The sequence below is a fragment of the Centroberyx affinis genome, unplaced genomic scaffold (genome assembly GCF_046629955.1).
Source record: "Centroberyx affinis isolate AG114_WGS23_722 - 3 ecotype Tasmania unplaced genomic scaffold, CSIRO-AGI_Caff_v1 ptg000539l_1, whole genome shotgun sequence".
In the NCBI taxonomy this organism is placed as follows: domain Eukaryota; kingdom Metazoa; phylum Chordata; class Actinopteri; order Beryciformes; family Berycidae; genus Centroberyx; species Centroberyx affinis.
This window is the reverse complement of record NW_027279187.1, coordinates 151,122-164,837: the sequence shown is the minus strand read 5'-3', so window position 1 is coordinate 164,837 and position 13,716 is coordinate 151,122. Positions and strand designations below refer to the sequence as shown.

General features: G+C 39.0%; 1 protein-coding gene across 2 annotated transcripts in view; it reads left to right on the top strand.

Annotated features, from left to right (window-relative positions):
• Positions 1 to 13,716, top strand: part of znf618 (zinc finger protein 618) — a 48,047-nt gene that overhangs the window by 15,519 nt on the left and 18,812 nt on the right. For both annotated transcript variants that reach the window (XM_071517912.1, XM_071517910.1), the window contains exons 3-7: positions 38 to 115; positions 506 to 550; positions 9,344 to 9,433; positions 9,615 to 9,695; positions 10,582 to 10,671. In XM_071517912.1, coding sequence (XP_071374013.1) covers positions 38 to 115; positions 506 to 550; positions 9,344 to 9,433; positions 9,615 to 9,695; positions 10,582 to 10,671 — 384 coding nt within the window. The remainder of the gene's footprint in view (positions 1 to 37; positions 116 to 505; positions 551 to 9,343; positions 9,434 to 9,614; positions 9,696 to 10,581; positions 10,672 to 13,716) is intronic.

The following is a 13,716-nucleotide window of genomic DNA, read 5'->3' as shown; positions in this document are numbered from 1 at the left end:
CCTTGTTTTTATAACATTGTTTTGCCTTCTCATGCAGGTTCCTATGTGTGTGGGGTATGTGGGAAGAAGTACAAGTACTATAACTGCTTTCAGACACATGTCAGGGCACACAGAGGTAAGACACTGTAGATTTGTATGTGTGTATTGGTTCTTTACAAAAGGCCACAGAGCAATTAACTCAAAATAGTCTCTATTTTTAACAATTTTCTCTTGGATGACAGTATGGGCCTAAAATTATACGCTTACAGTATATAGATGAGTCATTCGAGACCTATTTTCGTCAGAATTTGATTTGTAGCAGATTGTTGTGTTTGCCATAATTTTGGTGCATTCACTTACTAGCAGTTAAAATGGTGATTTTTCTTTCTTTGGTTTAATATCTGAATTATCTTGGCATTTTTTAGCATAGGTTAGAAACTGTGAGAAGCTGTTACTACAGGCCTTAGCACTCATCTAATCACAGATTTCTGTATGATTGTATTTTTTTCTGTTTTTCCCTCTGCAGAATCAGAGAGCATGGTTGGAGATGGTGCACCCCAGACTCCCAACAGTGAGTAGACTTCTGCACACTCATCTATTCAACACACTCATGTTTATTAACATGCCAGCACAAGCTGTTTATTTCATACTTGGCTCATTTAACAGTTGATCATTATTTCATATTAATACACATCTTTTCTATGCAGTCTGATTGAAACCAAGCCACCACAATTCATAACTTACATCATATCTCTAAAAAAACAATTTCACGGGGCGTCCATGTGACTCAGTAAGCTAAGGCACATACAGCACAATGAACCCGCAATGTCACATCTGGCCCAGGACCTTTGTCGCATGCCAAGCCCCTCTTTGTCTCCCATCCTTCCTGACTATTTCTGCTTTGTGACTATCCAATAAAGCAGAAATGCCATCAATCACTGGACTAAGCACTGTGTGTGTGTGTTCGATCGTCTTGTGCAGTGCTTGGAGGCATTATGGTATGCGCTGTTTAGAGTCCTGCTTAAGGGAAATACAGTGTGTGCTCGTACACCAGGTAGTATGGTAGAACTCAAACAAGCAGGAAAGTAGCTCAGTGATTTTCTTGCGGGTAAGTCACCACATTAATTCAATATTTTGTTCAATGTTTCTCTTAGATACAACAACACAAAGTGCTAACACAGCACTTTGGTGAATGAAACACAGGTTAAATTTGTTAGTCCATATAACACACAGGGAGGTTGCCAGCACAACTTGGTAGCAGCCTTCTCCAAAACAACTGAAGTCAATGGGGACCTGTTCTTTAGAGTTCCAAAACAAAAACAGCCAAACAATCACACTGGGAATAGAAAGGCCTATACACCATTATTTGTTGCAAATCAATCAGCTGTAGTTAAGATTTGCACTAAATTATGGTGTAAATATACTGTAGGTCTTTTTGGAACTCTGAGGAACTGGTCCCCACTGACTTCAGTTGTTTTGGAGAAGGCTGCTATGGAGTTGTGCTGGCAACCTCCCTGTGTGTTATATGGACAAACTTCACCTGTGTTTCAACTGGCATGAGGGTGAGTAGATGATGACAGAATTTTCATTTTTGGGTGAACTATTCCTTTAACAAGTGGAGTTTTTTGTCAACATAGTTTCACTCCTATCATTCATACCCCCCCAGCACCTAAAAAGCGCAAGTCCACTTGTTACGGTACTTATGGGTTTTATATGGGTTTTTGCATCTCTCATCTTCATCAGATTCTCTTGTGGCATTTTGGAAACGTCCTTCCGAGTTAACATTTGCACCAAAACAGAGTGTCTTGTTCTGAGTTGGTTGGAGTGGGTTGTGTGTCTGGCATGCAGCCAGCAGTCATGCCTGTAAATGTACAGCATGTTGCTGATCTGCCAATCACAAGTAAAGGTGAACAACACTGACAGAGATTGGCTGTGAGAAAGTTTGCAGTGAAGAACACTTTTGCATCCCTAAAAAGCAATGCTCAGTGCAAACTGTATTTATATAAGTGTCTGTTGCCTGTGATTTGAAAGGGGTCAGTTGGGGGCACTGGCCAAATGCCAGTGGGACATTTTACATTAAAAGGTCCCATATTATTCCATTTTCAGGATTTTGTTTTCAAATATATTATGGCTCAGGATGAGAATAATGTTCTTTGTGTTATTTTGCAAATAGAGTTGAGACATTCGGTTCAAATGGCACCAAACCCTACAATACCCTTAGAGGCCGTTACTATGGTGATAGCACAACAAACTCGGTGACAACGCCGATTTGGTATGTGTATCAAGCACATTGACATAGAATTATAGAAAGTATGCAAGTTTTTCACAGAATATAAACCTTCAGTATAGTGTCATGTTGCTATAGAGATGCCAGCTGTGTAGTACATGTGCACCAGTGAGCTAGCTAACAGTTCTCTGATACCTGCTTTGATAAGACGTTCATTAAACTTACCTAATCCGTCGCATCCACCGCTACTTTGCCGTTAATGTTGTAACCCTTTACAGTCTGTGGTTGTAACGTTAGGTATTTCTTGTATGACTAGCTCTAGATATACTTTGTCTCTCCCACATGACAAGATGACAGAGCGACAAGTTACTGTGCTCTCTGAACTCTGTAACTCGGGGGCTTCAATGGCACAATTCTCTCTGGGATGAGTAGTTTATTTACCTCCTAACGACCATATGTACCATTTGTACCCTAGTCTTTTTTTTTCCATTTATCCTACTTTTTTCGATGCAGCTGCTATTCATTTGAGCTGATGGATAATCATGTAGCGGTTCAGTTCATTCAGCTTTTGTAACACTCCGAATGGCATGTCAGGTGACAATGTTTATGCAAAAGATGAATGGGATGGTTGCTTCCAGAACCTGGAAATAGTCATGCCCATGTCTTCACGCCCTTGCCTCAACTCTATAAATGTAGTTAAGTTAAAAGTTGAATTGACTAAGTCATCACAGGCAGAACAGTTACAATGCTGGAACCTTATTGGTCGACAACTCCAGCTCCTCTAATTCAAATTAGGTAAACCTGCTTAGTGGAGGCTTTCCAGTGGGTGTGTCAGCTAAAATTCTACAAACTGGCCTGATTGGAAGGATTTTAGTAATTCTTTAGTGAGGGGAGCCAATCAGGACCAAGTCCAGTTGTGATGCATTTACTGGAGTTTGACTGAAACTGCCTGTAGAAAAGGATGGATTTTTGAAAGTCGGCCTATATAACGGTCTATACCAAACTCTTCGGGTTCCTCATAATCAAGATAACTTGAGTCTCTTGAATATTTATTAAATGGGCTATATGTGTATGTTAGTGGCCTTACTGATGAATGTGGAAGTAAAAACACATTTCTGATTAATTATTCTATTTATGTTTGCATTATTTTTCTTGATTTTATGCAATTATGTAATGTACAGATCAATGACCTTATCACTATACAATGATTGCACTGTGTTACTGCTTGAAACTTTTTGAGTTTACCCCAGAGAGGTTGACATGCTATTAAGCTGCTGCTACCTAAACCAAAGGTACCACATGCTAGCAGTAATTAACTTCCAACATAAACTAGTATAGTGGGAATCTCATCACATAAATGATCTTTCCTTTTACAGTGCAAATTAACATAATTGAACAGCTTTACCATCGAAAAGAACATTAACACTAAAGTTCTAGATAGAATGTAGAGACACAGGTCCACTCTAGTGTGCCAACCTAATTATTATAGACTAGTTCAGTGATGAATTATTATTGATTAATTAATAGATACCTTAAAAAAAAACATTTTATGAAGTGATTAATTAAATTCAAATTAAAATAATGCAATTAAAAAAGCTGTTGCTAAAAAGAAAGTAATAACATGTTCAGTAAATGTGTCAATTCAAGTCTTTAAATGATGAATACATTACTGAATTTATAAATGGATTTGAAAAATGAATTTTATTAAAAAGGCTTTTAAATTTTACTTACTGTGTTATTCCATTTGCTAATGTTTTTTCCTATTAATTTTCCATCTGGCAGTTCATTTGTCTCCTGCTTTACTGTTTCTACTTTCTGCTTGGCCCACACTTAAAGACCCCATGAAGTGGAGTGGAGAGTGTGATTAGGTGGGAGTTGCAGTAATTCTGAGCAGAGGTGAGGAAATACCTGATTCGGCAGATCTTGTAGAGTGTAAACCTGCAAGATTGAGTCTTGGCTGCAGTGTGAACTTTGCACAACGATTGGTTGTCTAGAATCACACCAAGATTCTTCTCAATCTGGGAGGTGCCACCATGTTGTTGTCAGTGGTGATGGAAAGCTCTTGTAGAGGGCAAGGGAACAGAGCAGCTTAGTCTTGACTAAGCTGTTTGAAGTGGAAAGCGGAGATATGTAATGAGTGTTAGGGCCGGTTCACATGCGGCGTCTTTTGAGCGCAAATTTCAATATGGGCGCACTGCAGACATGCACAAACATGAGAGCGATGTGGACGTGACGCACATGCGTACTCGGCCGCGACCATGCCGTACTGAGATAAAAATATCTCAACTTTTTTGGAACTCCGCAAACGCACCAAAAGTCACGTGATGGGACATAACCAATCAGCTGCAGGAGGAGACAGGAGAGACTTATAATTTTGGTTCAAGCATACCCGGAGCTGTATGACCCGTCTGTTCAAGTCAAAATAATGTTTACTGGACAGAACAATTCCTGGAGGAATATATGCTCAGAACTTGGGGCAACTGGTGAGCTACTGCGAGGGTTTTACGCCGATGGTAATCCATTATTTTAGCTGAAGTCCTGGTTGGTTTTGGTTGCAACCTTCTAAGTGCCCTTGATAAAATGATGCAAGCAGTGCGCCTCATGTTTTCCAAGCGTTTTAGGGTGCCGCATATGAACCGGCCCTTAGAGGACAGAAAAGAGTTGAGTGTCATCAGTAAAGCAATAGTAGGAGAAGTTATGGGATGTGAGGACAAGAGCCAAGTGATCTAGTGTAAAGAAAGAAGAGTGGAAGGGATGAAGGACAACAGTGTGAAAGAGGTCGGGGTGGGTTACAGTGAGAGCAAGGAATTCAAATGTGCAAATGAAGAAATTGACATGTGAAAGAGGTGTAACAATGAATTCCCACTCAGAAGAGATGAGTAAACTTGTGACACCACCACAACCTGAAAACATGAAACTGTATGCAGCTAAGAGGGCAGTGGGTGTTGCTGTGTTCACTGAGGTGATCCTAGACAATAAGGAAAGGCAGAAGAAGGAGGGAGATCTAGGCTGAGATGAACATGCACTTATGGACTACCAATGCACAGGCCTTGCTAGACGATGGTCTGAGTGCAAGGAGTCCTAGATGGATGGATGAGGTCGGATACAGTGCGATGATGGTGGATTTCCCCGTCACCGTAAATTGCAAGAAGAGTAGAGTGATAGAATTTAAGTACATGCTGTGGAGATAGAAGTTCTAAGAAGAGAACAGGAGGGTAGAAAATAAAATAAATACAAATAGGCAGTGTCATGGCCTCGCTTGATGGACTATGCAGATAGTGCTTAAAAAGAGCACTTCACAAGCAAATAGCCCCCTTCATCACAAATTGCATGCACAAATTGCATGCTTCAGCTGTAAGACTAATCCACCAAGGTTGGAACCCTTTCGCCCTAAAGCACCCTTTATAATTGGAGTGCTGATCTGATCTGCTCTAGGAACTACATGGTGCCAGACCTCCCCGGTGTGTTTGCTGGTCATGTCTGACCAGTGTATGCAAAACACAAGAAGACCAGTCTTTACACAAACAGTTTGGGACATTCAGAATGGCTCATTGCTCCGAGACTTTTCCACACTTTTCAAAAAATCTTATATGCACTACGATAATTTGGAGGAGTTTGTGTTGTGACGAATTATTGAATTGGGCATAATCTCAATTTACATGGCCTCTCTGACAAATAATATTATGTTGGCCAAATAATGATATTTACATATAATTTACATATGCAAAACCATGACAAGCACGTTTTTTTTTTTTTACCAGCACTATTAGGCACACTGTCCGCTCATTGCAGACGGTTTCTGAATAGCATGGTATTCTGATTTGATCTTTTTTTTTTATATAGTGTGCACTCTTCCCTGTACAAACCTTTAGTGGATCTGGGCCTGAGTGTCAAAGATGAGTGTTTGATGTGGCTGTCTTCCTTCTACTACTGTATGGGCCTGAGGCCCAGTTATGCCATTACCAGAAAACCAGAAAAGAACATTTCTGGAGAACATATGTTGGCTAGCTGAAACCTGCTGGAAGTGTGCAGGTTTCAGCTTGAATGGTTAAAAAGTTGAATTCATTAGAAAGTGTTAATCTTTTAAAAGTGTTTAATAAATTTGAATACTTCTGCATATCTCCTGAACATTTTAAAGTTTGAATAGACTAGCTGAAAGTAGGTAGAAGCACTTTGAGTCCAGAAAAATAATAATAAAGAAATTGGGGGGTGGGGAACATGAGTTTGCTAGCTTTCCCATGAGTACAATCACTAACAGGTGTGATTTGGCCGACTGTGTAGCAGGGGATGGTCCCAAGGCCCCTAGCTTAGTTTACCAAGCAAGTGAAATCAATTTTAATTGGATGGCTGCAACATTTAAGAATAATAAAGCAGTTATAAGCACAAATAATTAATAAATGATAAAACATTGTCACTCGGATGTGTTCAACAGAATAGAGGTGATGCACCATCCTGGGTGCTCTTGTTGCAGCAACAACAAGTGGGATGCACACAGGCAGATTACTTTGGTGAAAAAGGCCAGCACTGTCATAAGGCTGAGCCTGAACTAACTGGTGGTTGTATTGGAGAAAAATATGTTGATAAAACTCTGCTATTATGGACAATGTCCTTGACCTGCTCTGTGTCATGCTGTCAGTGCCACAGATTGCCTTCAGACAGTGACTCATGAGACTGAGGTGTGCCAGGGAGCACTTTAGGCGCTCCTGGCTTTAGATAGCTTGGAGACTGTTGAGATGTCTTTTTTTTTTTTTGCATTTTTGCATTTATTATAATAGAGTTCAAATGAGAGAGAGACAGGAACGATTGGGAGAGAGGGAATTGACATGTTGAGTTGACAAAAGTCCTGGAGCAGATTCGAACCCAGGACGTTGCATTTTCATGGTACACGCCTTAAACCACTGATCCACCAGGATCCCCATGTTGGTTTTGTTATGTACTCATAATGTACTATCCTCTGTCCTCTGTCCCTTCTTACCCCTCTACAAGCTTTTCCTCTGTCCTCTGTCCCTTCTTACCCCTCTACAACCTCTTCTTCTGTCCTCTGTCCCTTCTTACCCCTCTACAACCTCATCCAGCAAGAAGGGGCTTATGGAAGTGAATAGTTAACTTTATTGAAACATTAATGCAAATTGGAAATCTACTTATGTATGCATACATTTTGTCATAGTGAAATTTAAATTCAATAATCCAATTTGCGTTTGAATTTTCATGTACTAGTATGCACAGTCTTTGACAAATTGCAAATGAAATGCAAAGGCCATTTTACATTTCATTTTTAAAGGCTTGGCCTGCTTCATGGTTAACAATATGCAGATAATAATTCAGATGTGAAAACTGAAATTCAATAAAATACTTATTTTCTGTGTACTTCTATGTACAGCATTTAAGTGATTAAAAATGTAATTCAGTAAACTATTTTGCGTTTAAATTTTGATGTATTGGTATGCACGTTCTCTGACAAATTAAAATGGACAGGGAAAACATTTATTTGACATTTCATTTTCAAAGACTTGCCCTTCTTGCATTTAAATGTGAAAGAAAAGAGAAAAGCGTTGGGCCCATTTACAATTATATTTCCACATTCTCATGCCATTTATACACCAAAATTAAATGGCAATGACAAATACTTTTGCATTATCATTACCAACATGCTCATTTTCTCCAATTTGCATTAACATTGTCTTCTCAAGCGTGGCATCATTTTTCAGCCCAAATAAGGGATTCTGGTAATTCTGCTCTCCTGCCCTCTTTCAGTCTAACATGAAAATGAATATGGGTGTAAAATGATTGCCTTTAACTGTCCACTAAGTCCTGGAAAAACAATGGAAAAAACAAAAGATTGCCTGCCATAGGCAAAGATAATGCAACGTCCACACCATGGTTGTTAGCAAAACATTTTTTAAGAATTCAGTAACAATTTAAAATATGTAATAACTTCATCATAGCTCATTTCTACTTGCATTATTTCACCCATTTTAAGAACAGAATGTTTGGCAAACAGAATCCAAAAATCCCATTCATTTTTCCATAGCTGAAAAAAAGGGATCTGGACAGAATCCGAAAGCCCCAAAATGTTGGCAACATTTCAAACTATTTTGATAAAGTTAACTATACACTTCCATAGAGCTGAGCACTGTCATCTGGTCATCTGTAAATGTTACTGTGAAGTATGTCATGTCAAATAAGTCAAAGTTTGTATCATTTTGTATTTTATATTATTATTATTATTGATGTTGTTGAGATGATTGTTTGCATATATTTCTTTTGTTTTAGCATTGTTTGTGTGTGTATGTATCTTAGTCATAAAAATAATTTCCCATGTATTTTCCTCCAGGGATTAATGAAGAATCTTTATCCTTTCTCGTTTGCCGGTCTGTCTGTGTGCCTGTCTGTCTTTCTTTCTTTGTTAATCTTGTTTAGCCTAACTCTCTGCCTGCCTGTCTGTCTGTCCTTATACTATCTAATCTTATCCTATATATTTTAGTATATCCTATTTATCTTATCTATCTATATACATCTTTTTCAAAAAGCAGAATGGCTGAAATCCACATACAATTGTCTGCCCTATCCACCCCTTCTTCTGTGGCACAATGAAATACTTTTCGGGAGAATCAGAGTGAGAAGCAGTTAAACACCTCTGGGCATAAAGGCCAATATTGACCTCTTATAGCTTCTCTGACCTTATTATGATTTCATAGTTACCTGCAGGAAAAGTAGTGCAACTCTTGTGTTTCTTGTGTGCTATGCACTGCATGTTGGGGCTTCTGCTTAAAGGGCACGCCACATATTGGCAAGCATTGGCATGCTTAGCTTGTCAAGGGTAAAAAATAGACTATCAAACTGGTTTTAAATGTTAACTGCAGCGTAAGAACACTCAAGGACAGTTCATGGAACTCAAAGTAATATTAAAAAGTATATTCTTACTGGGGGCTTGGCTGGCTAAGGTGCATACTATGTACCCACAACGTCTCTCTCTACTGTAAACTGTCCAGTAGAGCAATCAGTAATCGGCCCAGATTGTATTTTTGTCATCCACAAAACACTGGTTGTGAGTTTCCAAATATGAAGTCATTGATTGCCTGTGTATGTGTGTGTCACACAGATAAACAGTGCTGGTCTTTCTCTGTGTGTCTATAGGTAGCTTCCGTTACTCCTGTGACATCTGTGGCAAGAAGTACAAGTACTACAGCTGTTTCCAGGAGCACCGTGACCTGCACGCAGTTGATGGTAACTAGCCTCCATGTTCTTTCAACTTTTCTAAATTAAAGCTAAATTTAATTTTTTTTTTCATTCAATATTGAGTTTTTCTTCATCTCCGTCAGGTTGTTTCATTAGTTACATTTTGCATACGAATAAGTATTCAGTAAGGAACTAAATACCCCATTCTATACCTTCTTATCTTTCTTAGATCCATATGAGCAGGTAGTGTTACCTGTTGATGACCTTAAAGAGGAGGAGCCAGTTGAACCCTATCAGAAAATTGGACCAAGTAAGACTGTTTAATATTCTTGTTTAGGACATATTTGTTTTAGAGTGTGGAAATTAAAATTAAGACTGAAATACATTTGCAATACAAGATCAAAGCTTACAGAAAATATTCAACCCCCTTGACTTACTATTTATTTAGTTTATTTTCACAAATTAATTAATTTTCACAGATCGTGTTATGATGCATACAAATTCCTTTGAATGTCCTTCAGATGTCTCTGCAACTTGATTGGAGTCCACCTGTGGCCATTTCAGCTGATTGGACATGATTTGAATGAAAGGCCTTAGATTGGGGTGATGATTTATGTTCTATCAGAACAATGAGCCTAAGCATACAGTTACCTCAACACTGGAACGGCTTCAGAACAAGAGTCTGAATGTCCTTGAGTGGCCCAGCCAAAGCCCAGACTTGAATCACATTGAAAATCTGTCTAATGACAAAATCCAGATGTGCCAAGCTGATAGAAGACTTGAAGAAGTCGTAATCATTGCCACAGGTGACTCTACAAAGGTTTGACTCGGGGTTGAATATTCAGGCTACAACACCAGAAAAAGTCAAGGGGGTTGAATAGTTTCTGTATGACTTCTCCTTGCACATGCATTCCAAATTATGCACCCTGTGCAGTGTAATTTGCAGTTGGACGGCGTAATTGCATGTATGAGCAGCACAGTTGGTCGAAAATATGTCACATGTTGCATACTTTGTTCATTCTGCCCATTTGGTTAGTTTAGATGTCTGAGATTAGGATAATGAGGGTCTATTGGCTTGTATTAATTATGCGCAAATCATCCAACAAATGAGATCTTTGCTTAACTGATATCAAATGAACAGTTTTAAAATGAAAACAAAGGTTTGCTTGTTTGCTTTTGTGTTTTCTTTTTTTCAGAAACTGGGAGCTATGTGTGCGAGTTCTGCGGGAAGCAGTACAAGTATTTCAACCCGTACCAGGAGCATGTTGCTCTTCACACACCGATGGGTGAGCTGCTTTATCAAGTGCATTGGTAGTCTTGTTGTTAGCATGATAATGTTTTAACAGATTATTCAAACAACCCAAAGTTCCATTTCAGATTTTTGTTAAGTATGAAACGTATGTAAAATACATTAAAATGGATAGCATGAGTTTACTTAACACATCTTCAGAGGTTTTGAGGATCATTTGAATGGGTTTTAATTTTGTCATTTGTCACAAATCTAATGGTCTAGAGGGCTGCTAAAAAAAAAAAGCTCCCTTCTCTCTATCAGCCCAAAGTTTGGCAGAACAGCTGCTGATTCACAGTGGAGAAAATGCAAGCTTTTCCAGTGCTACAGTCCAAAGTCCTACACATTTTTCCACTGTCAGTGTTCAGTATTTGAATAGCTGTAGTTTATCAATCTCAGGATATTCTTAATTCCATGCTGAAAATGTATTGCAATAGTGTTTTATAAAGAGATGGCTCATATCAAGGATAAATATTTTATCGGTTTACAAATGTAACACACTTTCTGTCATTCCGTATTAGGGTACTTATTATGCAGGGCTCCAGAGTGTGAACATTTGTGGTTGCATTTCACAAGTCTTTTTTTCTTGTAATGCCACTTAATTTTTTCTTTGGTCTCACCAGTGTGACAAAAAAAATCAAGCCAAGTCTCTGAAATTTGAATTCAGAATTTCCCTAAGAAAACAAAAACGTTCAAGCAATATTTTGTGTTTTCTAAAGCTGTTAAAGAATAAAGGCTATATCTGGTAAATGCCAGTCCATTTTAGAATGACAGAGCTGGTGGAGTTCTTTTCAGATTTTGCATTAAAGCTCGTACTTAATACAAGGGGTTAGGGGTTTGGAGATGGTACTACTTGTATTTGTATCTGTATTTGTTCAACCAACCGCCTGGACAAGAAAAGCGAAGAATCGGTCTCACTAATGCTAAATTAGTAATCAAAATAATTTGACAGATCCCAGAGCAAACAAAAAGTGTACAAACAAGCAGCTCTCTCTCTCTTTTGCTCTTGCTCTCTTTTTTTTTCTCCTTTTTTTTCTGTCTGTGTATGTGTGGCAGGCAGTAACAGCAACACTAGCAGACTGACTGTGTAGCAGACTGAAACTCAAACCCCAACCCACTCTCTTAGGAGTTAAATTAGAAAAGCCAGCTAGTTTGAATATTTAAAAAAATTCAGAAGGAACAAATATTCCATTAAACGCATTATTCGGGCTTTGCCGATCTTCAGATTCAGGAACATCCCTAGTTAATAACTGCAGTTTTATCCTCTACAACCCAAAGCAGACATTCACTGAATTACATTTGTTTTACTTTGTCAATAAACAAAGAAAGGAACTTGCACAGGTTAATAATAATAATTTATCTCTGCCATGATTTAAGATTAGGAAAAGTGTCATAATTAGCTAGAGGTGATATGGAGAATCTGCTTTTGAGAACTTGTTATGGAGAACTGGTTTTTGGATTTGAGCAAAACCTTTCCTGAAAGTAATGCTGCAAGCAGGTGCCGTTAGAATTATCTTAATTGCTAAATATGGCTGGGAAATATTTGTTGGAATATTCCGTGCTACCCAAGTTTTTCGGACATATGACATTTAGGGGGTAGAGAGAAGCTGTGTGAAGAGCTAATGGTAAAAGTGATAGCCTATATGTTAATATTGTGTTGGTACGCAGGGCTTAAAGTTCTCCTGCACTGCGCCAGATGTCATTCAATCTTGCAAAATGTTAGTTTACTCAAGCCACTGTCGGTATCTAGGTGAAGTTGTGGGTTGAGATCAGGTTTGCCCTGTCAGTTCTAAAGTGGAGGCTATTCTAGCACATCCTGCTCCTACCTCCAGAACCGAACTACGCCGTTTTCTGAGGATGGCTGGGTATTATGGGTGATTTTACAATAATTTTTCTGCTTGTGCTGCGCCTCTCACTGACTTACTGAGCCCAAAGGTCAGGCTCAGTTGGTTTGGCATGTATCAGTTGGCCTTTGAACAAGTGAAAACCCTGTTATCTGGTGCTCCTGTGCTTGCAGTGCCTAATTTTGATCAGCTGTTTAAGCGTTCAGTAGATGCCACTTTAGATTCACAAAATGATTTGCCCATTTGATTCAACTTTGTCACCATAGCAGCAAGACCCTGCTATACGTGGGTTGCTGTTGTAGCTGCTGCTTATCCAATCACATACAGTCATGCAAAGCAATATTTCACAATGTCCAATGGTATGCGAGTGCAGCAATGTCTTAACCAATCAGGAGCAACCTGCTTTCAGTCTTATGCCTGTGAGTCACTGGCATGGAGGTGTAGCTTGCATCAGACCAAAAGATGGAAGCAAGGATATTAAAAGCTGGTGAAGACACAGTTTCAGTTGAGAGAAGGGCATGGATAGATCAAATGGATGGAGACGGGAAACTGCTAACTACAAACTTAGAGAACTGGGTGCGTGCTTCTGTACTGTGTGCGACAAAAAGTTGTGTGGGAGTAGCAGCAAAAAGGCATTCTTACACTGTAACACCAATCCCAGCCACAGGGCTGCTGTGCGTGCTCTTCAATATACTACTACACAACAGCCGCACCTGCATTACTGCCAAACCGTGTGTGTGATCACAAAGTGCGTGTGTGCACATAGTGGAATGTGACCTCTCGTTTACCATAGCCCAACCACTGGTCGATTTGTGTAAAAGGCTGTTTTCAAAAGTTTCATTTGGATGAGACTTTTCATTTACTGGTTTGACTAGGTAACCAACCCTTTCGCTAATAATATTAAAGCATCAACTACATGCCTGATGTGCATTTTCCTTTCTTCATTCTGCTGCAGCACAAAGTATCTCTGTGCCACTTGATTTATTTATTTATTTTTTTAAATAAAACAACAGCCACTGAAATCTACTTTTGTTATAGGGTCCATTTTGTTATTCTTTTTGACCCAAAGCACTTAAATACATGTCATGTTGTATTGAAGATGCCAGAACTCAGAACGATAAGCTCATGGGGAGACATTGAAAGCATAGCTGAGACGGCTGTGTAGTTATCTATGAATCAGTTTCTGTTTCGGTGCATGC